This window comes from Molothrus aeneus, chromosome 11 (genome assembly GCF_037042795.1).
Source record: "Molothrus aeneus isolate 106 chromosome 11, BPBGC_Maene_1.0, whole genome shotgun sequence".
Classification (NCBI taxonomy): Eukaryota; Metazoa; Chordata; class Aves; order Passeriformes; family Icteridae; genus Molothrus; species Molothrus aeneus.
Genome location: NC_089656.1, coordinates 9330849 through 9355891, shown reverse-complemented (window position 1 = coordinate 9355891; position 25043 = coordinate 9330849). Strand labels below are relative to the sequence as shown.

The 25043-nt window shown below is 38.7% G+C and overlaps 1 protein-coding gene across 2 annotated transcripts; it reads right to left on the bottom strand.

The window, feature by feature from the left end:
- Positions 1–3328: 3328 nt before the first annotated feature.
- Positions 3329–25043, bottom strand: CYLD (CYLD lysine 63 deubiquitinase). Of its 2 annotated transcripts, none has more exons than XM_066557191.1 (16): positions 24467–25043; positions 22943–23245; positions 21967–22072; positions 20837–20932; positions 20375–20491; positions 18478–18857; positions 16896–17061; positions 15952–16093; positions 15331–15453; positions 13947–14038; positions 12812–12878; positions 11329–11461; positions 10814–10922; positions 9641–9759; positions 8821–9037; positions 3329–7374 (listed from the first exon to the last, which is right to left on the bottom strand). In XM_066557191.1, the coding sequence occupies exons 1-16, from the start codon at positions 24971–24973 to the stop codon at positions 7190–7192; spliced, it is 2862 nt and encodes a 953-aa protein (XP_066413288.1). In that variant the 5' UTR covers positions 24974–25043; the 3' UTR covers positions 3329–7189. The 2 variants fall into 2 exon arrangements, with proteins under 2 accessions (XP_066413288.1, XP_066413289.1); XM_066557192.1 differs by having other exon boundaries at positions 23078–23245.

Below are 25043 nucleotides of genomic sequence, written 5' to 3'. Positions count from 1 at the left end.
CAGCTTCCTATCAGCCAAACTAATTTGCTAAGATAATTCTGCTTCCTGCCATCTATTACAATAAATCAACCACTGTAGCTCCATTGAATTCTCTGCCAACTGCTGCCCTTGAAAGTCTCAAACTGTGTGAGGGGCTGGGAGGGAAACCTGTACTCTTCTAAATACAAGAAAGCTGTGGATGAACAACTTGGAATCCTGGGCAATGCTGTATCACCTCAGCCCCACATTAATGGTGTGCCAGAGCCAGCTCAGACTGAGGCAAACCCCAATGCATCAATCATTCATTCCTTTGAAAAGAAGTTTTCGAAATTATGTGACCTCGGGTGGTAAAGCACATGTGGGTAAACACAAACAAGTGACACAGAGAGACAGAGAACATGAGCACATGCTCAGGAAAGAGACAGAGTAAAATGACAAGGGATTCACTGTGGTGGCTGTTGAAGAAAAAAATAAAGGTGTTCCAATGAAATGGTAATTCTCTGACAAAATTTGTTTTGAAGAGGAAAAAAATATTGAGGATGGGTGTGAACTGAAGAAACATGAAGCATCCCCAAGCATGCATACTACAGGAAAAGACTTCAGGGGGGAAACTGTATTCTGCTTTTCCTTATAGCAATATCAAATACTGAGAGTAGCAGTGGTATTACAATTCACAGCCATATTTAAAATCAGAAGATCCACTAGTTTATACCCTACTTGTATAGTTTTGTTTAGATTAGATATTTAATAATTCCAATTTGTTAGGTTTTTTTTTTTTTTAAAAACCTCTATCCCTCATGAAATTTCAGCATTTCTTTTGAACTATCCAGAAAATCAACACTGGTTTTGTAGCAGCTCTGCTGGGATAAAGCTCAGCCTGTACCAGTGTGGGTGCTGAAGGGAGCCAGCTCCTTCTTCAGCAGCATGGCTGGGTTCATTCAGTCAATCACTTGGCAGAAGGATGTTTAAGCATAATTGCATATCCCCCCCTGTCTTTAAATATTCAGAGGAAAAGTCACAGAAGAACTGATAATGTAACAATAATAATGGGGCTGAAGAACAGTATTATAGTGTGAACTCATCTATCCCTCGGTTTCATTTACATGTTTAACAGCTGCTTGTTTCTCTATTATAGAAAGATCATTACCTGACTTGTAAGAAGAGAGGGGGAGTCTGTTCACCTTTGGGCAACTAGCTCTGCATTTATTAATAGTTGTTGCCCATCTCATTATACATTTAATTGCTGCATTATAATTTATTTATTCATTGATTTATTGTAATAGATGAGTAGAAACAAAATTACCTTTGCAAATTACTTTGATAGGTGGGAAGTTTGCATAGTTAAAAATACCCCAACATGCAGTGTGGAATGTGAGATGTTACTCAGTGAATAAACATTTTCACACATAAGCACTAGCAGAGTCAAACTGGTCTCATTACAAAGTGAAAGTAAATGCAGCCAACTAACATACTGTTTAAAAAAATATATTATTGTAACTTCTGTACAATTATCCCTACCCTCCCAGATGTCTCTGCTTCATGGAACAGGGAATCAGCTGAAAAATGAAGGACAAAGAGGATGGAAAGCAAAGACTCATGAAAAATTAGAAAGCTCCAGGTGTAGGAAGTTTGCAGAGCGCGTGGTGAAGCCAGGCCTGCCTCGCTGGCAGCACGGGTGGGAGCCGAGCTGGGGCAGCTCAGCCCCAGCAAGCACATGGGGCCATGGGAGTTGGGCACAGCCAGGGACAGAAAATACACACACAGAATTATTCCCATTTTCAGTTATTAATTCATATTAATATAAAGAGTTAGACCCAGAAAGCCTCCAATTTTTTTGGTCAATTAATTAAAAATAATGATTCAATAAAAGTGATTGGTCAATAACAATATCCACTATCGAATTTCTGCATACACAGATCGACCAGGTGCAAAACTTGTCAGTTAGGGCCACAAAACGCAGGTTGATTTTTGGTGGGGTGGTGGATTTTTTCTGTCCTTAGTACCTGGGGGCTGTGGGACTCGTGCTGGCCCGGCTCCCGAGCGGGCAGCGAGCAGGAGAAGCCTGGGGAGAGCCGGGGGGAAGCCGGGGCGGGGGAGGCCGAGCTGCAGCCGCAGCAGCGGCTGGGCCGCTCCCCACGGAGCACCCGGCTCTCCTCTGTGGCACTTCGTTTCGCGTGGAAGCTTTGGGGTCATTACTACATTCGTGTTGTTGATACCATTACTACATTCGTGTTGTTGATACCATTTTTCATCACCTTTCATCAGAGTGCTGCAATCACCCTGCGATTTCCTTGGTATTTTGCATCCGCCAACAGTACCTGCTTCCCTCACTCACACACGGGCAGCACTCGGATCTAGCTTTCCTCGCTGGGCCCACAAGCGGGGTGGCCAGCCTGGCCTGGGGCTGTGGGCACAGAGCCCGCCAGCCCCGGGACAAAGCCGTGGGGACGGAGAGGGACACAGAGGGGGACAGAGGGTCACACAGAGGGAGGACACAGGGGGATAGGTCGGGCCACGGCAGCAGCACCGCGCGGTGAGCGGCGGGCCCGGCGCAGCGGGGCGGGCACTGCCCCCGTGTGGCCGCAGAGCGGCAGCGGCCCCAGCGCCGGCCCCGCCCGGCAGAGTCACACAGAGCAGAGCAGCACCATCGTCCTGCAAAGCTCAGCTTAAACAAACCCACCCTCTGTTTCCTAAAAATAGCTTTTGCACCTATTTTTACAAGCGTTTAAGTATTTTCAGTACGATAAATATTTTTAAATTGCTTAAATTGACATAATTCCTTTTGCATGCTCAGGATTTTATTCGCTATACTTACCGGTTTTTATTTATTTATTATTACTAAAATACTCAGGAAAAATAAATAGAAAGGTAAAGCTACTCCTACTGGATAGGAGTTAGTGTTTTCTAGACAGAAAATGCATAAAAAGTGGCAGCTGTGGATTCAGCACTGAAGCTACAGTATTATTCCAGGAGGAGCTGCTCACTAGGGTTACTAAGTGAGCAGGGTTAGTAAGGTGGTGTACTAAGAATTTAAAAATAAAATCCCCCAAGGAAAACTGCAGGCAGCTATAGCTGCTTTTCAGTGGCTTTCCCTTACAGCATTAGGTGTTAATTGGTAAGATACAAGTAGTATTCTTAGACTTGATTTTATACAATACAACAATTCCTAAGTTTCCTAGAAATGTTGAAGGACTAAAAGAAATATATATTTCTTATATATTTATGTTTATATAAGTATAAACCTAAAAGTGCCTGTAAGGATACAAATCAAGCTGGTTAGTTCACCTCGTCTTCATGCTTTTTCATTACACTCCCACATTTCCAAGCCCCAAAGAAATGCATAGAGCCATAAGAATAATATTTTTAATTAATATTAATACAGAAAGAGCACATAGTACATTCCTTTCCAGCAGCAGCTCATTCAGCCCTACCATTTGAAAAAAAAATAAGTTAAGGCTAGTTGAGGGCAACCTGATCCAATGGTTTGTTTCCCTTATGCCTTCTTGGAGACAGCCTTGTAAGCTTAAGAGACTATTTGAGCACAAAACATGGGATGTTTATTTAGCAAAACATCAAGAACAGATAAAAACATGCTTTGTTACAGTGGTAAAAATACACAGAGCTTTCAAGCTGCTTTTTACACCAGCTCAGTTGGGAAACCACACCAGTCTGGTATGCAGCAGGGTGGTGCCTCGGGATTGGATGGACCTGGCAATTGTCAGGGATCATGGTGACACGCTCAGCTACTCAATGGAGTATAAAGTGCACGAGAAAAATAAGTGCATTGAAATGAACCATTTATGATCAAGAGCAATTCTTGTTACACACAGTACTTGCTTAAAATGGGAATCTCACAGGCTGTTCAGTACAACACAGTACTACAATTTCCAAGAGCACAGAATCAGTATCACATATTAGAAAGACCTTTACTGAACATAGATATTTTTGTATTTTTTCCTCCAATTATCTCCCCTGCCCAACAACAAGCTTTCTGATGTAACTTACAGTGGGTTTGGTTGGGGCTTTCTTGAAGGATTGTGTTTGCTTGAGTAAATCTGTAAGGCATCACCTTTAGCTAATACCTCCTCTTTACCCTCTATGTTCAAAATAAGCAAGGATTTAGTGGCACAGTGATTTGTTCCATTTTGAACCCCTACTTCTAAAAGTGTTTAGCAGAGCAGGCAAGTTGCATGGGATGAAGGTTTTTTCCCCAGTTACAAAAGTTTGTCCTACAAAACTTTACATTTTTTCAGGCTGTCAGGAACCACGTTGTCAATGTATTTTCCTACTCACAGGTTAAGGCCATTGTTAGCAGTACTTATGAGCCAAACCATGAAGAATGATCTAAGTGCTATTAATTTGGGGGGACATTCACCATATTAAAAAAAAAAAGTAAATAATTGATTGGGAGGTTTCCAAATGCATTAAACAACATAAAAGTTGGGTGCTTAGTCACTGGACTCTTTGGGCATTACAGTTAACAGCAGTAGATGCTTAGAATGCAAGCTTCAAAATAGCTTATTCAAATCCCCTACAAATATTTGCTGAAGGCTAAAAAACACTCAGAAAACCCCACCTTTTTTACCCTTGCATATCAGTTATTTTACAAGTTTCCTTTCACAGTGAAATCACTTTTCTGTTTGTGTACTCATTTCTGAGAAAGGAAATAAAATTGGGGTTATTTCTGTAACATTTCATTTACATTGCCAGATCACCTCCAATGCAGTGCAGTACAGAACACAGCAATACATTTTAGATTAAAAGAAGACTCCTTGATTGCCAAAACTATTTTTTTTGCATGCTGTAGAAGATATCTCTGCCCTCTTAATTGGGCAACAAACTAACCATGTAATCATACAGTGCTTGCAAAACTATTTACCATTTTGCAACAATCTATGGTACAAAAGGCAGGCTGCAGAGCAGTGCCTGCCTTTCCCAACACAGTATTTGTCACCAAGAAGCGTGCACAGTAAATATTCCCTATGTGTCCCACAGGAAGAGTCCACATTTCTTTTCCTTTTCCATTGAAAGGCCAGGAGTTTGGAGGCAAGAAGCCAAGTTCATTTACACCCCTGTGTATTAATTCACTTCTGCCAATCGAGTATAGCTCCTGAAAAGCTGGATAGTTTCCAGCTGTATGAAAGAGTGGATATTTTGCTACAAGATTATTCACCTAGTAAACTTGAATATGGCTGCCAATTTCAATTCTCTCCTCTGGCCATAGCAGGTCCAAGGCTGTTCTCCAAGCTCAGGCAGGAAGAGGAAATGAGGCTGGGGGGGGAAGGTTGCAAAGATGACACCAGTGGAAGACACATGACATTAATGCACTAGGAAAGTCAAAAATAAATCTAGGGCTAGGGAAGAGAAAGAATCCAGACATTCAGACTGGTCTCCTGGGTGCAGGTTTGTGCTTGGGCCTGTGTTTGCTCCTTGTTCCAAGGGGTCACTGCTTGGACCTCCTTCCAGGCTGGGACACAAGGGCCTGGTTATAGAATCCATCATCTAAAACCTCACCAATTTTTTTCAGGAGAGGAGGTCAAGAGCTCTGTACTAAAACAAAAGAGAGTTTGGCCAAGGAGCACAGACTGGTTAAATAAGGCAAGGAACAAGAAAGCCAGGAGACTCTTCCAGGCCAAAGCAAGGGTGACACTTCTAACAACCCTGTTGCTCTTGAGAGTGAAAGGTGAGAGCACACTTCATGCAAAGGCTAATGGAACAGATCAACCCCCTCAGCAGCCCCTGCTTCTCACAGATTAGTCCTTCAGGCAGTTTTCAAACTTTCTACCCTCTATGGTAGAGTGTGTCCCAAAGAAAGATTCTAGGTTTTCCAAGAAAAACAAAGTAACCACACTTTCTACATTAAGGGATCAGTCTCCATTGCCTTTAAAACAGTGGCTTTTTCAATGTGGTTTTTCCTCTGTTAAATTTGTTATCTCTTCCCTTCTATAGACCTGATCCCAAAAAGGAAGTTTCCATATAAAACAGTTTGAGTTGAAAATGTACAGTTCATATAGATGCAATTTGTACGACCAGATGTTACTGTATATATAGAGTTGCATGTTTGCCAGTAGTGTAGACAGAAGTAGCTAAAAGGCAACTAAAACAACAGTATGTCATTGCAAACAGGAACCAACAGACTTCAAAGTATAATACTTTACATAAACACAGGTTTTGCAGCTTTTCAAGTTAGTTTTCATCAGGTACTTGGTATACAGTAAAACTCTGATATACCTTTATGTATAGTTTCATCTTTCCAAGCAGAGATTTTTAATATTCTCTTTATAATATTACTAATCCTGAAATGAAGAGTCAGATGTGTAACATTCCCAGGCAGTAGCTTAATGTACTGTAGAAAATTCAGTTCTATTTACCAAGGACTAGAATTCACTTCAGTAACATTCCCTGAGGCAATCCATGATTTTATTGTTTTGTCCTGGAATCATTTGTGTACAGTTGCTGTTCTGTTCCAGACTGCTTTGTTTCTTTAAAAATAGACACTTAGAAAAAGACATCTGTTAATTTTCATTGCTAATTTTATATTTTAGCAATTATGCTTCCCCTTAATGCCCTCTTTTTTTCCTCTCTTTCCCCTCCAGAAGTTGCATGTTAACAACACAGCAAGTCTGACAGGGATTCAGATCTTTAAATGAATGTTAATTTTTAGAACTGAAAAGAATGTAGTAGATAAGAGAACATAATATGCAATGAGCAATCTAAAATTTATCTTACTCAAACTGAAGTTATTCTCTCTTGGAGAGAGAATCTATGGTGCTAAAAAGATCAAGGGTGAGGAGAAAGGGTGGGTGTAGAGAAACAGATGAGAATCATCATCCCTGTCCACAGAAATGCACTGAGTTAGAATACTGAATCCTTACATTCCCAATGGACTAAGGAGATTTCTCCTGATATAATTCCACCTTTAACATTTTAAAAAAGCCTGTGTATCATCAATGCACTTAAAGCTTTTAAGTTTTAGTAACTTAACTTTGTTTATAAAACAAACACACACAAGCACACTTCCTAGAGTGCAAAATGCTTAAATACTTCAGTGACAGAACTCCATATGTAGTTTTTGGAACAGTAAATCCTCTGGATGTCATAGTCAACTTCTTCCATTGCCAGCAACGGTTGCATTGAACTACCCAAAACTGCAGCAAACCCAAGAGTGGGTGACTCTGTACTGTCTCCTCAGTTCTGCAGAGATCCTGGTTCATTTGTATAAACTCATTGTTGGACTTTGATACATGCACATGTAAGCATCACAGAGCAGTCTTCGTGCACAGCCTTGGATTTTCCGGGAATCCAGTGAGTGCAATTCTTCTAGAGACATCTTCAGGTATTCACCAACTTCTGGACACGGGGTAACTTGTGGAATGTTAAAGCCATTCTGACCTCCTTTTAAACCATTAGGAAAGAAGGGGAAACAGATTAGGAGAACATCTACATATATTTGCTATTCAAAATGTACTTTTATTATGACAGCCTCACCAGTTCTTGAAAACACCTTCTAAAAAACTTAAACATGCCAGACTGGACTGCTGCAGGGTAAACACCTATGAGAAGTGTATTGTTCAAGAAATCACTATTAGAATCAGAATATCCTGTAATGTTTACCAACAAACCACACCCACGTAAACACCACACAAAACCAGGGGGAACTCTGGGTTTTCATTAACACTAAAAATTCTGTGTGACTTTAGGAAAGTGACCTGAATACATACCTCACATGCACTGAATCTGTTAATAATATGACAACTGGTAACAGCTGATGAATTTACAAACCATGTCTGTACCTGACTTGCAAGACTAAGGCACTGTTTGCTCCTGGCCATTTTCATAAAATTGAGCAAATTCAAACAACACAAGTATGGACATCCTGCTGTTCCCAGCAGAGATTTTCAGCTTATGAAGAAAAGCTGAAGAAAAATATTTGCAATACTAAACCCCCCCCCAAAGATCAGCAGGAGATATTTCCAGCAACTCATATGATCTAAATTCCTGAAATAAAGTGGTTCTTTACAAACATCAGTCATACGTATTTCAAGCACTCTGAAACGAAGCTTGATTGTCTTCAGGTCGTTGTAAGAAACTGACTTTACTTCTGTAGCAGTACAATTTTCAACATGAGGCAAGACTCTTCTCTCCCTGCCCACTCAGACTGTAACAGAGGGGTTCAAGAATACTTCATGCAAAAACTGTTACTATGTGTCTGACACGTCATCTATTACTCTTTTTCTTAGGCACCAGAACTACAGAGTCCATATTTAAATGGGATCTGTATAAAAAGCAGCATCTAACAGTTGTTTTACTGACATTTGTATTATTACAAATGGGTAACAATTTTCCACTGATAACTCTAAAGGGATTCAAAGGAATAGGATAGATGTTGTAATGTGTGACTACTTCCTTTATCCTAAAGACAGCTACCATAAGTCATTTAAGTAATAAAAATACTTGTATGCTAACTAATAATCATGTACATCAACTTAAATATAAATGGAAAGTACACTCCTGCAGTTGATTATTTAAAATTAATTGTCTCTGCCTAATTTGCAAAGCATAGAAAAATGATAGGGAGTCCTACTAGGAAGCTTCTGCAGTTACCTCTGTACCATCTGATTAACAAGGTACCAAAGTGAGGTGAAATTCAGAATACTCAAATCAGCAGCTGCCATGATATCAATGCGCTACAGTAAGACCGAGCCAAGATCAGTATCCCAGCATTGAACACATCAAGTTCAACTACACTAATATCCCCAAAACTTCAGGGAAAGAGTCCCTGAAATCTAAACCACAGATACAAAACCGTAAGAGGAAGTGAAGGAGTGAAGGAGAGGTTACCATCCCGATCTGCCATGCTGTCGAAGAAGAGCCAGGCGGAGTCGTCGCGGCCGTACTTGACGAAGGCCACGTAGTGGCTGGTCTCGATGCACAGCACCGCAAACAGCTCCATCTTCTGCGAGGGGATGCAGCCGTGCCGCCAGTCCCAGTCCGGCAGGTCCTTCGGAAGCGACAGCGGGTTGAATTTATGACTCTGTCTCTTGGGATGAAGATGAACCTACAGGTGAAGTGATATTTCAGAAAAGAAAAAACACCCCATAAGATTATTTGTTTCAGTGGCAGACAAAGCTAAAAAGGACATTACTGCTGAACAGAAGATTAATGGTGTTAGAGAAGGAGCTGCAATAACAGCAGCTGACTAAATGTTTCTTCTGTTTTTCCCCACCAGTGTAGTTCAATATTGCCCAGAAAATTCAAATCTAAGGTTAGAAGGGAGGTCAGGTTTAAGGCAACAGATTTCTACTATGCTCAGATTTGAAAACAAGCCATGATTGACATCTTCATGCAATTGCCAAAGAGCAAAACATAGCATTTCTGTCTTGAATTTATCAATTGTAACAAGGTAGCATGAACATGAAATTAGATTTAAAACACATGGTTACTACTTCTCCACTGGGTCCAATCCTGGATTTGGCAGTTGCCATGCTGATGAACACATTGCAGGAGTCTGATCTGTCACCAAAGGAGACACTTCACTTAGTGGGTGGCAGCTACACTGGCGCTGGTGAAGAAGCCTCACTATCTCTTCTGCCTTTCTTTCAGCTACCACACATTAACCATTTGGGTAAAACCCATGTGAATACTAAAGACAAGCACTGACCTGTGTATTGCACGTTTTGCAGAACTGCTTGATTTTGCCAGCAGAAATATCAGTGTCTTCATAACACTCCCTGCACTCGTACATAGCGAGCCCTCTGCAGATACGGCACTGCCTGGGAGCTGCAGTGGCAACAAAGGTGTCATTGTTAACAAAAGGAATATGGAAATGAAGGATAACTATTACTTTACATGGAGAATGACACTACCTGAAAAAAAAGTTAAAATGAGATTGCTAATCAAAGAGAAAGGTACCACTCTATTTAACTTTGGTGCAACGTGGATTAAGAGAAAAACATTTACACTGGTAAGTGGCAAAACACGATGATAAAAATCTAGTGCATGAACAAGCAAAAACAGGCTTTTAAATCATGTTAGCTCTCTCTCATCATAGTGGTCTTAGCTCCTACAGCTGTTAACACCAGCAAAAAAAAAACAAACAAAAAAACCCAACCAAAACCAAACAAACAAAACCCCCAAAAAACAAAACAAAAAAAACCAAACAAACAAAAAAAACCCCCAAAAAACAACAAACAAAAAAAAAAAAAACCACCAAAAAAAAAACCCCTGCATAAGCTGATGGCCAAGACAGTGAGAGAAAAGGCCATGGCAACTTCAGAGATTATTATTCTAAGAAATTTTGGCAGTTTTATTAATTCTTAACTCAAATTTTAAACGAGGTGTCCTTCCTTAGGATAATGCAATAAAAAATTCAGTGGATGACCAATGGCAGAAACTTGGGTCACAAAAAGAAGTGATATAATTATGGTTAAAAAATGTACAACCACAATATACCACAGGTGCACATCCTCATCTCAGGCTCCCTTCTAGTCTAATGAACTAATGAGCAGCAATATTAATGAACTACTTTGCTGCTAATAACTTAATTTTAAAAACAGTCCTGAAATAAGTTCAGTTGTACAGGTACTCAAAACTTAAATAAACAAAAAAAGAAGTTGTAATCTATATATTCTTCTGAAATTAGAGCTTCTAATTTACATGAGGAAAAAAAGCCTTCTACTCAGTAAAATTTCATTTCTCCTCAGCCCAAGCATCTCACACTATCTTGGTAAATATTCAACAGAAAAAAAACCCAACAAGCCACCAGAAGTATCAGGAATACTTAGTTGGTCTCAGCAACTCTCTTTCATTATACAATGCAAAGTTATATACTTACTGTCCTCAAGTAAGTCTGTTATATTTAATTCCAAGGATGGAAAAATTTTATTGAACATTTTGAAGTCTTTTCCAAACCGGGGCATCTGGATAATCAGGCAAGAGGGTGCCTAGGTAAAATGCCAGAATATAATGTAATGAACCTGACATAAATAATTATCTAACTTTGTAGACATTCTTCTAATGCCATAAATATATTCATCTTTTTTAAACTCACAGCCCACTGACAGAGGTATCTCAAAGTATTAGTCCTTTAAACAACTCAATGGCAGCAGCTAAGAAGTTTTCTTTTAGTAATTCTTTACCTAAATCACTTTGATCTGTTCAACCAAAGAATACATCTCATTAAGTGAACCTTAAAATGCCTTTGCTATGTAGGCATCTGGATCACTCACACAATATTCCCATTTCCAACATGTCTGCATGTTTTTGCACCAAATCCTACTTTTCTCCCATTGCTGAATGGACAGATATTTAGGTATGATCACTTCTAACAAGGCAACTGCTGTCACCAACCTCTGCAAACTTCAAGTTGCTGTTGATGAATGACCACTCCAGTAACTGCTGAATTGTTGGGACTCCAACTTTCTCATTTTTGTCCATAAAAATTTGATAGAAGTAACAGTCTTGTACTTTCTGACCAGCTGATCTAAAAACAGTTTCAAGGAAAAAAAAAACCAAAAAACAGATTCTGAAGCTCTACTGTAATGATGACTGTATCTTCTAGGAAAAGAACATCTACATGAAAATAGTGACAAGACATCCTCTCTGCATTGAAATATATTGTGCTTTAAAAAAAAACCCAAACAAACAGCAAAGCCTGACAAAGCCCAGCCCTCTGCCCCCAACAACGAAGTGCCAGGCAGTTTGAATTGATTATGGAAAAATTTAAAGAAACCAAACCAATGCAAATTTCAGAGCATGTTTTAAAAACATATGTCTGTGCATGGCTGAACTACCAACTAAGCATCTGCATCAAAAACTCCAAGACAATAAAGCAGCTTTCATTGGAGACAATTAAGAGTTTCAGTAATAAAATATCAAATGAAACAACACTGATTATCTTCAGTATGAGGGGTTTAATGAAACATTTCCTCTAAATCAGGGAGATATTTACACTGCTTCCTGCAGTGGAAGTCTCACACAGATGGCTAATGCTGCTAGACTTGCTCTGTAGTTAGCAGAGAACTCTCCAAAAGGATAATCCAAATTCAAGGCTGTCCAGCTGTAATTGTTAAGACTCCTTCACACCTAGGCCAGCTCTGAGGAAGATTACCACACAAACTGCCAATGCAAGCCATAGGAAGTAGTCTGGAGAAACTTCTTTATCCTCAGCATAAGGAGAAAAAAAGAACCACAAAACCACAACACATTTTTTATAGCTAGGGAGAGGGACACAGGACTAAGCTACCAAATTAAGTATGTTTTGAGGTCAGATGTTCAAAACATAAAGTATCAAATATCAATGTTCTCAGATCATGTTTCTGTTAAATAAACATAACTCTGATATATTTGGGAGGAGATCTTCAGATAAACAATTCAACCTCCTCTGGAAGTACAAAAGAAAGGATATAAAAGATGATGCTCAGGTTGAAGAAATGTTTTTTGCTACTGTAGAGAAAAATCATACAGGACTAACTAGCCTCTAACAGCAAAAGAAAACCATTGGGTTGGAGCTGTTTAATCTCAGTATCAAAAGTTCCTGGGAACTTTCATCAAATTTGCTATAAACTGTAACCTCCTCCAATCCAGCCAGCATTTAAGCCAAAGTTGCTTTTCAGAGTATTCAGGTGTTGAGAGGATTCTAAATGCATGATGCTCAGTGTTACCACTATTTAGAAAGAAAGAAAGAAGATTTCTGCATTGTCCTTGAGGAGTTCAGGTATGTGCACACTACACGCAAACTCTGCTGCTAAAGCTGAATGGTGGAACATGAGTGATGTTCTGTGTATGGCACAGACACACCAAAGCCCTTGAAGGTCAAAGAAATAAGATTCACCTTATTTTCAACAGTGGCTCAACTCTCAGAATATGGTGAAATAAAATATTCAAAAATTCTTCCGGATCTGGATGCAGGAGAGAAAAAAAGTTTTGTCAGCACATAAAACCAGACACATTATTCAAGACTCATTGAAACTGAAGGTTTTCAAAATTTTCATAGGAACAAAGTAACAGCTAATTGTTACAGCTTAATTATTACCCCAATAAGATTATGACAAACTAGGAATATTTTGATGACAAACCTCTATTTATTCTTTTAGTGTTAAAAGGCCCTAATAAAAGGTACAGGCTCAACAGGGTAACAAGACTTTCCAGTAAAGTTAAAAAAGATGCTCTGTATTTCAGAGGAATCATTTAGCACCACACATCTTTTGAAATGAAAGAAATAAAAGCTTTCAAAACAGTGACTCTGCAGAGAGGCAGTGAGGAGCAGTGACAGTAACACAACACCTACACCATAGTCCCAAGTTCAACTCAACCAGAGACCAAGTTCTCTAACCAAGAATGCAGCCAACAGCACTTCCCAGAGGGCTGTTCTCCCCCACCACAGTTTCCTGGTGTATTTCTCTCCCTGCCACTAACTGCAGTTAATACTGGTTCCAGCATTCAGTATTTACAAAGAAAGTAGGATTCTCTTGAATAAAAGCAAAACAGGTACATAATACAATGCTAATTAATCAATATATGCAGCAGATGATCAAAAAGTTGGGAACTGATTTTTCTAACATGATTTGAACATTTTATTTCTTAAAATACTACATAACCAATGTAACAATGAAATGTTGAAGTGCAAAATTTATTCCTCATGGATCAAAGTGACAATGAGAAAGAGGACAAACATCCCAGCCTTATCAGTCTTCTCCACTAACTGCTAGAAGGGAGTTCCAGGGGCACAGGAAGGCACTAAAAGAAATCCAGGTAGTGGAAGACTCCAGAAATTGTTCAGCTGGGGTTCCTTACATAGCTGAGGAAACAGAAAAGACCTTTCTAGCAGCCAATGGTCACTCAGATCTCTGCTCAAGACACCACTGCCACAGAGAAATATCTGGGTGCTTTTTTCTGGTTAATTATGTAGCAAGGTTCCTCAGTTCCTTCATTTTAGATGAAAAAGAAAAGCAAACCTCCCCCATTACCTTTTTCCTCTGAAGTGAATCCTGATGCAGCCTCAACTTTTTCAAGTATTTTCCTCAGTTTCATTATTTTTGTAGCACATACATATCCATATCTAAGATAAATGGGTTTAATAAGCTATTAGCTAGTTTTTGATCAAGTCAGAGCAGTAAAAAAAAAAAAGCCAAAACCAATCACTTAAAAACTGAAATACAGGTTCTCAAAACCTTTTTTAACTGCATACAGTATTTCTTCAAAACTACATACTGATTTCTCATATTTAATCAGATTCCTAGTTTTCTTAATGTAGTATAAATTTAATGTAGTGCTCAATGCTTTTACAACCTTCAAGAGCATTTTAATCATCAACTTACCAGGATAACTATTTTTGGATTTGTCAGTTAATTACTTTTCATTTGTTTTCACTCTAATTTACACAGCTTACTTAATACATCATTTCAGAATGTCACATAACAGCACTGTGGGAGTTGTTAACAAAAAAAAAAATCAATATTTCAGAAAGACACAGAGCTGTACCGCTGACCTAAGAAGCTGAGGCTTTGAGCATTCAGACTTTTCTCCTAAAGTTTTAAAGCCTGATCAAAGGACAGTAAGGCATTCAGCCACCTCAGGCACCTGGATTTCTGCTACTCAGTGTGCATCCTGCTATCCTGCCTGTTTCACTGACCCTGGAACACAGCAGGCCAAGCACACACTCCCTGACAAGAACAAGGCTTCAGGGGCAAACATTTCTATTTATCAAAATAAAATCTTTGTCAGAAATTGTTCAGTGACAGCCCACAGAATTTTGGAACTACAACTGTATTATTCACTTGTTTGAAAAAAATTAAGCTTAAGAACAACAACTTTTCATGAAGATTTTTGTTGCACCTCTTTTGCTCATTGTGCCTGAGAAATTACAAAGGTCATATTAAGTTATTTTAATAAAAGCATTTTGGCCACTTGCAGACCACATGTAAAAAGTAATGAAACTTTTAAAGCCCTGCTAAATCTATCAAATTCTGAAACTCCATATAAGATAACACAAATAATTTTCTTTTCAAGTACAATAGCATTAAAACCATGTAAAGAAGGATGCTGTAAACAAACATAACTTGTATTTATCAGTACTTTTGTATTATTGTATAATACTTGTACAAATTTTACAATAGCTTTGTGCTGATCCATTTCCAAGTAAGAAACTAGTGAAAATAGTTCTCACCAAACAATGAATAACTCTTTCCAGTTATCACTGATTAAATTTGCTATGAAGAAAAAGTAAAAATACTTTAAAAAATTACACTGAGTAGCAGCAGATAGCCAAACTTCTCAGATTTGCAGTAGGAATGCAAACACTGCAGGATCTCTCTAATTCATGTTAAGACTAGAGACCAGTTCTTCACTTACATTCTCAGAGGATTCACAATCTCTGTCCTCAGCAGCTCCTGAGTCTCACTATAATACTCTACATCATTAATTTCTTTAGGTCTGAGTAGCACAGTGTCCAAAACAGAGCTAAAAGAAAACAGGCTACAAAGAAAAAAGGAAAAGGTTTGTTTTGACCATTCAGATGCCTGAGCAACATAAGACAAACCAAGCAAAGCCACAGAAGAATTAAAGAACTAAACAAACTGAAAAAGAGGCAGTTATGGACAGGGGACACAGCTGTACCAAACAGCAAAGTCCACTCCAACCCAGTATCCTTTCTGCAGCAAAGTGCAGAACCAGTTACCCAGGCAGGATTCTGCCAAGAGCTCTAAGAGGCATTTCCCTCCCTCCACCCCCTGGCCTGTGCTCTCCTGATCCTTCAAACATTGACAGGCCAGGGACTCCCTCTGTCCAAACAAGCAGATCCACAAGGGCCAGTCCAGAGTGGGCACAAGCAACACTGCACTGCTGGCATTGGGAGAGCACAGGGACTGCAGAACAGCACACTGGCAGCTGCACAGGAATACACAGTCACTCAAGCAAAGATCACATCTTCTGCATTTCTAGCAAGGGATGCCACTATACAAATGATGAACTTACCAGAATAAGGTGGAGTCTAAGTAACAGGAGTTGTAATGACCCTGGATACCTTTCTTCTTTCCAATCATTGTCTCTAAACCTTCTTTTTCCATTTTTGGAGGAGTGTTTTCTTCTACCACTTCACTTAAGTAACCTCCAAAGGCTGAAATTTTTTTTTAAAAGTCACTTTAAAGCCTCAAATTTTATCCCCCTTGAGATTTTCCTAGTAATATTTTATAGCTAAGTTGCTGCCTTAGTGTAAGCATTCCTTCTCTGGACTAAAATAGCATTTTATTATAGCTGAGACTCACTGTCTTCCAGAGAGTGAACAAGGTCTTACATTCCACACCAGAGTGCTTCAGAAAGCCTGCAGCACTGAATTAATTTTATCCAGTAGGAATGAAGTTCTCTTTTCATTACAAATGCCCTGTTCACACTATCTTACAAGTATCAGACACTTTTCTTTGCTGTTGTCCCAGACAATACAATGTGACCCAAGAAATCTAAAATACTTGAAGTTAGTTTTCGCCACTAACTTCCATCATAAAAATACATGCTTTTCTTTGTTAACATTTAGAGGCTAAAATAATTTGATGCTATAGATTATAGAAAAATAACTGCCTTTCTTTCTTTTAATGTAATCATACAGTGCTAGAGTTACAAATACCATTTTCAGCAAGATTGTTCATGTATTTAAAGAAATGTCATAAAATCACGGTAATTTTTTATGCCGTACCCTTTTTACATTAGCAGTTGTAAAACATTGTCTTGTTTTAAAGCATAAAGGAATAATTCAAGAATCACTGCATTCTGTACGGGCTGATCTGCTATTTATTCATCTCAATTAAGTAATACCTGTACAGATTTCCAAGTGCTCAATAAAAGAACTTATTGCAGGAATGAATGAAAGCAAAGCCCTGGCCAGTTCCCAGCTGATACACAGGAAATAAGCAGAAGCTCAGTACCTAGAGAGTTGCAGCGCTCGATCTGGTTGGAAACAGGCTGGAGTGAGGCAAACCTGGAGTCTGGCCTGCAGCTTTTGAGTTTTACAAAAAGAGCTTTCTTTGGAGCACATGTGAAGTAGCGAGTTCCTTTAAATGTGCCATCCGTGCAGCCTGCACATTCATCTTCCTGAAAATCCAAGGGAGAAGGATTCAGCATTTTTCTTATTTCTACAATTCTGCAGTAAGATATTTGATAAAGTATCTACCCATATGTCACCCTTCTGCTACTCTGAAGCATGATATACTCTGTTTCTGTAATTTAGTATCCAAAGCCTCCACTGAGGTGCTGTTTGAGTGGATTTATTGAGAAAATTAAGACTTGTGTGTTTCTTCTTTCTTCATGCCTAAACTTTCACTACATCCAAAATAAAAAAAAAGCCCACCAGAAGCAGCTTAGGGGAGGTAGGAGGAGAGACTGTGAATTTAACCTGGTCCAGACTCCTTCTGTAGTTAGAAAGAGCACTTTTTACCAATTAATTGAAACCACTGAGCATGGGATGCTGTGAACAATTTCAGCGTGATTTGGCTGCACAAGAAAAATGCCTGCTCCAAAACTCACAAAAGGAACATCAAAGAGAGAACACAAACTAGGAGTAAACAACAACAAGCTGTTATCTTTGAGAACAGGATTTAAGGTACATTGCCTGCTTAGTAACAACAGCTAGGCTTTAATGCAGAAATGCAGGAGTGGGACCCAGGGTAATGCATGACACCCTAAGGAGCAGGCTCAGAATGCCTGTGGCAAGCTATGGCTTCAACTTCATGCTAAACACCCACAAGGATCAGGACTTCTTTGTAACAGCTGGAATTCCAGTCACATTCTCACATACCTTGCTTATGTTTTACATAATTTTACACTGCTTTATGTAATTTTATTGAACATTATCCCAAAATAAAGAACCCCATCTCCCTAACTGTGTACACGTTAATTTAACCAATACCCCATCACAACCTTGGCAGCAGCTGCCAGGGAGGAAATGTCAGTACACAACAGCAATTCATGTTTGAGGCAACTGTGGGGGTTTTTTTACAAAGGGCCCACAGAAACACATAAAGCACATGGCTGTCAAATCAACAATATCACTACTGTCAATTATCAAAACCAGCCTTACAGCTCTGACAGTCATCACTCTGACTGCCTGCTTGCTGATCTGCAAATAACAAACAAAAATTACATTCAACAAAGACTACTACAGCTAGAGAATTTTATATAAATTTCACTTAAAGGACCTTTAGATTTCATTTTTCAATTACAATCTCTACAATATAAGCAAAGGACACTCCTCCAAAGCAAGGAATAGATCAGCCCTACAAAATCCTTTGCCCACTGTGATACACATGCATTTCAGAGCCTACTAACAGGGCAAGGTGTGGGGCAGCCATAAAAGTCAGATCTTATCAAAGAACTTAGCACTAAGCAAATCACTTGGCAACCTGTTTGGGCAAATCCCCCAGACTGGCTGCTTTTGCAGAGTGTAAAGGCACCAGCTCTGAGAAACAAAACTAGTAATTAGCATTAATGTGAACTAGAATTTATATTTACCAGTTCCAGTCCTGCTAACACTTCATTTACTCCAGGGGGCTGGCCAATCCAGCGGATTACTCCATAGAAAGGAGGATTTTCTTTAACTTCAGCCAAGGAACCTGCTTCAAGACCATGTGAGTTTCCAATTGGGCTTGCTGCTGATGGACTCTCCTGGGTAGCTGTAGTATTCACATCACCCATGACAGACTGAACAGATAAAGAGAGAGGACTATGTCCCATAGTACCATTAGTACTTGTTGTTTTTGTCAAGCTAAAGGGGAGGGAATGAAATCTGTTTTCTGTAGACACAGAGTTTGTTAAAGGTGGCTGCAGTGGTGGTGAAGAATGCCCAAATCCAGAAGAAGAATCAGTAAGTGACTTTGAAGGGTCTTCAGCAGCTGTTAAAATCAAAACCAAGATGTTAGTAAGTGTTGGGATTTTTTTTCTCCTTCTATTAAAAAAGGAAAGACTTGGCTCTCAAACCAGCAACATCTGATGTAACAGGTGGGAAGCACTAACAGCTGGGGACATTTCATTTAGGAAAACTTTTGTCACTTGGCAACACTGGAGACATAGAACTGACTGAGCAGACACTGCTGCAGTCGCACCACTTTTACCACAAGCAACAGAAATGAACAGCACAGAGAAAGGAGATGTTAGAAACTACAGAAACGTTTGGATTGAAATCTTTTTTTTCATCATCACATGAGGCTTTTTCTTTGAACATGAGTTAACAGCCCCAAAGATTATGACTGTAGGGGGCAAAACTAGAAAGAGCTCACTGGTCATTGTGACTGAGGAAATTGGTTCACAGCTTATAAATACATAAATAATTCCTTGCAGATATGATTTGCAAATGGAAAAGTGCTTATTCCACTGACTTCATCACAACATACTTTGGTTCTAAAACAGGGAATCTATCAGTGTCTACAAAGAACAAAAGACTTAAACATGTCATGAGCAATGCAGTGCCTGATAAAAGAGATCACAACTACATGGAACAGCACAAGCACTGTGTCTTCTCTCATCTCTCTACATAGACATAGAATACCCTGAATTGGAAGGGTCTCTAATACACAATTGGTATTCACAGAACAAAAGACTCATCTTCACCCATTCTCTCCATGCTGTTTCATTAAATGAAGTTAATGTCTTAAAAACATTAAAAAGACATCTGTTACAGAACCAAGAACAATTTTAACCCATTTCCTTTTGTGCTTCAAAGAATTCAGATGCTACTGCTGCTACAGGTTTCTGGTGTAAGTTGAGAGTTTAGTATTCTTAATGACCCTTCAGTCATTAAGCCAGTTAGCCACACTTTTCTAAAGTTTACCAGGAAAAAGAAAAATAGGTCTGCAAGGAAATCAAGATATATAGATCCTTCAAGTACATGCACTCATACTTTTAAAAACAAAAAGAGAGATTTTAGAGAAATAACTTCTTAAAAATACAGAAAAATCCCACATATACTTAGATCATTTCCCCACTCCCACTTCTAGACTGATTAGCTGGCATGGCACAATATTACAGTTCCCTTGGATCTGTAACACAGCTACAAAGACAGACAAAATACAATTACTGTGTACACTCAGCTACAAGGAATACTTCTTGTCCTCCATCCCAGCCTCAGCTTTTATTTTGCCTGTGAGACACGAGCATTCCCACAGAGCTGCACATGAATGCCAAGAACAATTTCCTACATGCAGAATAAAACCACAGGTCACACCAAGACAGAGTACATTTTCACAGGGCTTTCAAGATGCTTTTTATGATGTAATATGTATTCCACTAAGACAACACAGTCCAATTGTTTTACATTTAATCTCATCCTTGTTTTATCTGAAAAACATAATACACTCCAGTTTTGTTTTGTGGGTTTTAAAAATAAATATATAAAAAACTATCCTCTCTTTACCTTCATCAATATACCATGGGGATTTTGTTTTTGTTTGAGGCTGAGAGTCAACTGAGGAGCCATTTAATGTGTAGAAGACTTCAGATCTGCTTCTATTTCCAGGTTCAGAGGTAGATCCTGGAAAACAACATATTTTATTGAAGAGATTAATCACTATTTACAAAAGGTCATCTAAACTCTTATTTAATTGTACAAATTTGTTAGTACACTTTCAAGAAGACACAGCTTCCACAAAGGAGCAAACACAGGCTAACACAGTTCTAGGCTTACAACAAGGCAGAAATCTACACCAAACCAACACACACTCTGAGTTGAAATCGCAGCCACCAAGCTGAAAAGAAGGCAGAAAAATCCCTCTGAAGTGCAAATTTTTCATGACTATAAATTATGAATATAAGAAGGCATTTGCAATACAGTTACAGTAATGTTACAAAAGTAAAGAAAATCCTTTCCCATACATACCTATAGCCTTTGGCTTACTATGATTGAACAAGCCTTTGTCTCCACTTCTTGAGGTATAGGCAAGCTTGGGAGGTCTCCTGTCCTGTGACACAGTCTCTAAGATATGACACATGAAGAGAGTATTAGCTTCCCTTTGCTATGTTTTCACTATGCTCACAAAGCTCACCTCAAAACTGAACAAAGCTCTGCTATCACAAACTTTAACACTGAGCAGAACAAAGCCTTGTTTGGCACAAGAACAACATTTTATGTGTATACAATCTGCTTTTATCACATCAGCAATTGCTTGCTGCAAAGTCTACCATTACTTCTTGAACACATCAAATAGGTTGACTTCACATCCTTTAATGTAGGTATGTATTTCCATTATGGGAAACAGGTTTTTCTACAAACACATCTACAATAAATGCTCTTTTCAAAAAATGGAGAAGTCCCTGTGAGTTCTCCAGAGAAGAGCAGAATATTCATTCAAAAACATGCATATCAAGTAAACCAGTAAGTAGGAGGCAGACATAAGAAAAGTCAGTCCAACTGAAGTGTGAGAGCAACAATTACAGACTACAGACTCATTAGAACCTGCCTAGAGACAGTGCCCAAACAAAAGTCTCATACAAACTTTTCTTTCTTCAGAAAAGGAATCAGGGAACTGTAGTTGTTACAAGTTAACACTATTCAGTGAATTACTGCAGTGAAGTTTTTTCACAGTCTTGACAGGCATTTCCAAGTATTTATTTCCAGAATGCATACATAATCCTGTCAACACCTTTCAAGCACAGAAAGAACAACTTTCTGATCAAGATATTTGAAACCCTGGAGTAAACTGAACAACAGTCCACAGAAAAGATTCCCACTACAGACACTCACATATTCAAGAAGATTACACACTGCATAGTATTGTAAATACTATACAATTTCACAGGAATGTTGTTCAGTATTAAAGCTTTTCTGCTAGTGAGACTGTAACCCAAAGGAGGGCAATACTGAAGAGAAATATAACAGAGAATGTAATTCAAGTGAACTTAGGAAATGAATTCTGCAGTATTGTTTTAATCATATAACTGTGCCTAGGTGGAGGATGTTATCCTAGATGTTATCAAAGTCTGCCTTCTGGTTAAGAAAGCAAGGCATACCTGGAATAACATCATTGATATGCAAAAGAAGTGTACTTTCAACACTTGCAAAACTGCACAGCTGTATTCCATTATATCTTCCATCCCAGTTTCCAATCGGATTATCCTAAAAATAGAAAAACGCATTACATGTATCCCAAAAGAAGATTTACATCATACTGAGTACACACATATGTCTTTAGGAATATAAAAAAAATAGGAGAATCAAAACATTTGACAACATCTACTTTTTCCTGTAACTAATTTTGTATTTAGAAAAGCCAAACATTACAGTCTTTAAAGGCAAAAGCTTAAAACATTATCTCTTGAGAAACAGCTCCTACTTTAACAAGCATTTTTCTTCTAAAAAACATTGATAAACAAGCTAGAGCAATTCCAGTGCATTTTAAGGAAACAGGTAATGCAACCAAGAAAATGGAAGCATCTAAGCTACAAAACCAGAAAAATCTTGAAATATCAAAAATTTTAAAGCTGTTCGTTTAAAAAAAATTATATTGCTAGAAATAATTTTTCACTACAAGCTTCGCATTTTCTTGAATGATCAACTTTTGTCCTTGAAACTCACACTTTTAAGGTAGAACTAAGCCAAACAAAACAGTTACATGAAAAAAAGCTTTTTAAAATGGCTAACAAAAGAAAAAGACATCCAGCCTACTTTTTTAACAGGCAGAACAAAGCCAGTCTCACAAGACAAACACTTGACTCCATGACTGACACCTAACATGGCAAGTAGCTCAGTGGAGGCTCCTCAGAGTATGCAGAGTATTTTGCCTGAACTGTTCAGCATCAAATACAACACCATTTACCTGATGCCAAGAAAATTACTACCAAATCCATCTTTGAACACAGTGTTTATTTCCCATTTTAGGTCAGCCTCCACTGAAGTAGCTTGTGGATAATATTTCTTCTTCTACGTGCATGTCATTCACTAGCTAACACACATGCAGAAGTTATTAAAGTCAGATTATTTTCTTACCATGTCCACTCCAACAACGTATCCTAAACTTTCGTTTCCTGGTAAGACATCACAGAATATAACTGTGCCATACTCTATACTCTCTCCTATCTTCAGAGAAACCCTGGAGTTGATCTCCAGAGGAGGAAGTTCTACCTGCATTGTGTCAACTGGAGCTGCATAGTCACTTTCCAGTTCATTGTCATCATCTTCCACCAGCTCCAGTTTGTCCAAAGCAACAAAAACCCCACAATCCTCATCACATCTGAAAAGCTGCTTGCCTTGGTACTGTCCATCAGTAAAGCCCTGACCACGACCTTCTTCCTAAGGGTCAGAGGAGAAGGAAGAGGAAGGAAAAAAAAGAGATAAAAAAACCAATCATGTATTTTGTGAAAAACAGACTACTAATAAAGCACTAACATAATCAGTTATTATAATAGTGTTCTGGATAAATTGCACTAAGAATTTGCCTGATGCACTATCATTACTGAGAGAATTCTGTTGTCAGAATCTGTGGTAAATGTACAAACTGTCTATCTTCAGGGAATAAAGAGCAAGATGTCACTAGATTAGAGAGTAGCTGCAGGCAGAAGCCTTTAAACTCAGAGAGGCTTGTTTTCTTCAGGTGCACATTTTGCTTCAATCATCAAATTCTTGCCATATCAAGACAAGACTACTTCATACTAGACATAAGGCTAAGCATTCAAAAATTCCACTTATATGCCATATAAAGTGAGATGATTTTCAGAAACACTTGGGCCTGATATTCCCTGAGGTTCTCAGGGGGAATTACGAAGAGTTCAGGAAAAGTTTACAGAGTACTTTGAAAATTATACTTCTACAACAAGAGAAGAACTCTCCTCAACCTAATTCTTCAATAGCTAATGGTTAGCATTAATTTTGCAGAAATATCTTACAAGGAGCACGGAACAGATACATTTTCTATTTTAACTAGTTGCCATTGGACTTTTAGGGTTCACCAAAAACAGCAGCCCTAAAATCCAACCCTTCATTTACTGACTGTATCCTGACACAGGCAAACAAAGTACTCAACAGAAATCTGAGAGTCAGACATCCACCACGAGAGGGCTGTAAATATTTTTGCCCAGGGAAGTTGTGGATGCTCCATCCATGGCAGTGTTCCAGGCCAGGATGGATGGAGCTCTGGGGAACCTGGTCTACTGGAAAGTGTCCCTGATCTAACAAGGGGTTTGGGACTAGGTGATATTTAAGGTCTCTTCCAAGCCAAACCATTCCACGATTCTATGAACTAAATTTTTCTGGGCTAGAGGACTCAGAGTATGTTCAAGTCTTTTTGCCAGCCCATGTACCACATCAAGCTTCACTTAACATGGAGATTACAAGGCTGATGTGATATGGCACATTCACATAAAAGTACTTATGAGAAGACTAAAAGTAATGGATTTTAGGGGTAATATGCTTCCAGAAAAAAAAAAAATTATTAGGACTTTCTCTTTTTACTGAAGACATATTTAGCTCACCTCATAAAGTATATCTGATACCACCCCTTAGCAAGTAACTTACCAGCAACTCTACTCCAAAGTATATTCCTGTTAGGGACCTTTCTTGCATTAAGGGTCCCCTGAAGCGAACAACTCCAGGATATTTCTCATCCCCTGATCTCAGCTGTACTCTAACAGGAGAGCCAATATCTATCTGCACTCCTTTAGCTAACCTGCTTTTGCTCTTAAACAAACTGTATCTTTCCTCACAGTTAGTAATAGCCAGAAGCAACTCAGCTAGTTTTTCATTTATTTCTATAACATCCTTCTCATCCACAAACAAGATTGCATGAGGTTGTTCCAGAATCTTTAATCCAATCTGCAGTTTCTTGCCTTTACATGGAATATTTCTGGAGTGTGCCACAGAAGAACGGTCTTGAAAAAATTGCCCAATGCTACCTTTGGGCACTTTCAAGAGCTTTTGAGTCTGCTTGTCTATGACACTGCACTCTTGGAGAAGCAAGTAAAAGATCCTCTCTTCCCAATAGGATGAACTTGCTTTTTCTTGACTCCATAAGCCTGAATTCATTGTGATTAGAACTTTAAAAGCTGTACAGAAGTCTTCAAGAAAAATAAGTTCTTTATTTAGATGCAGTGAT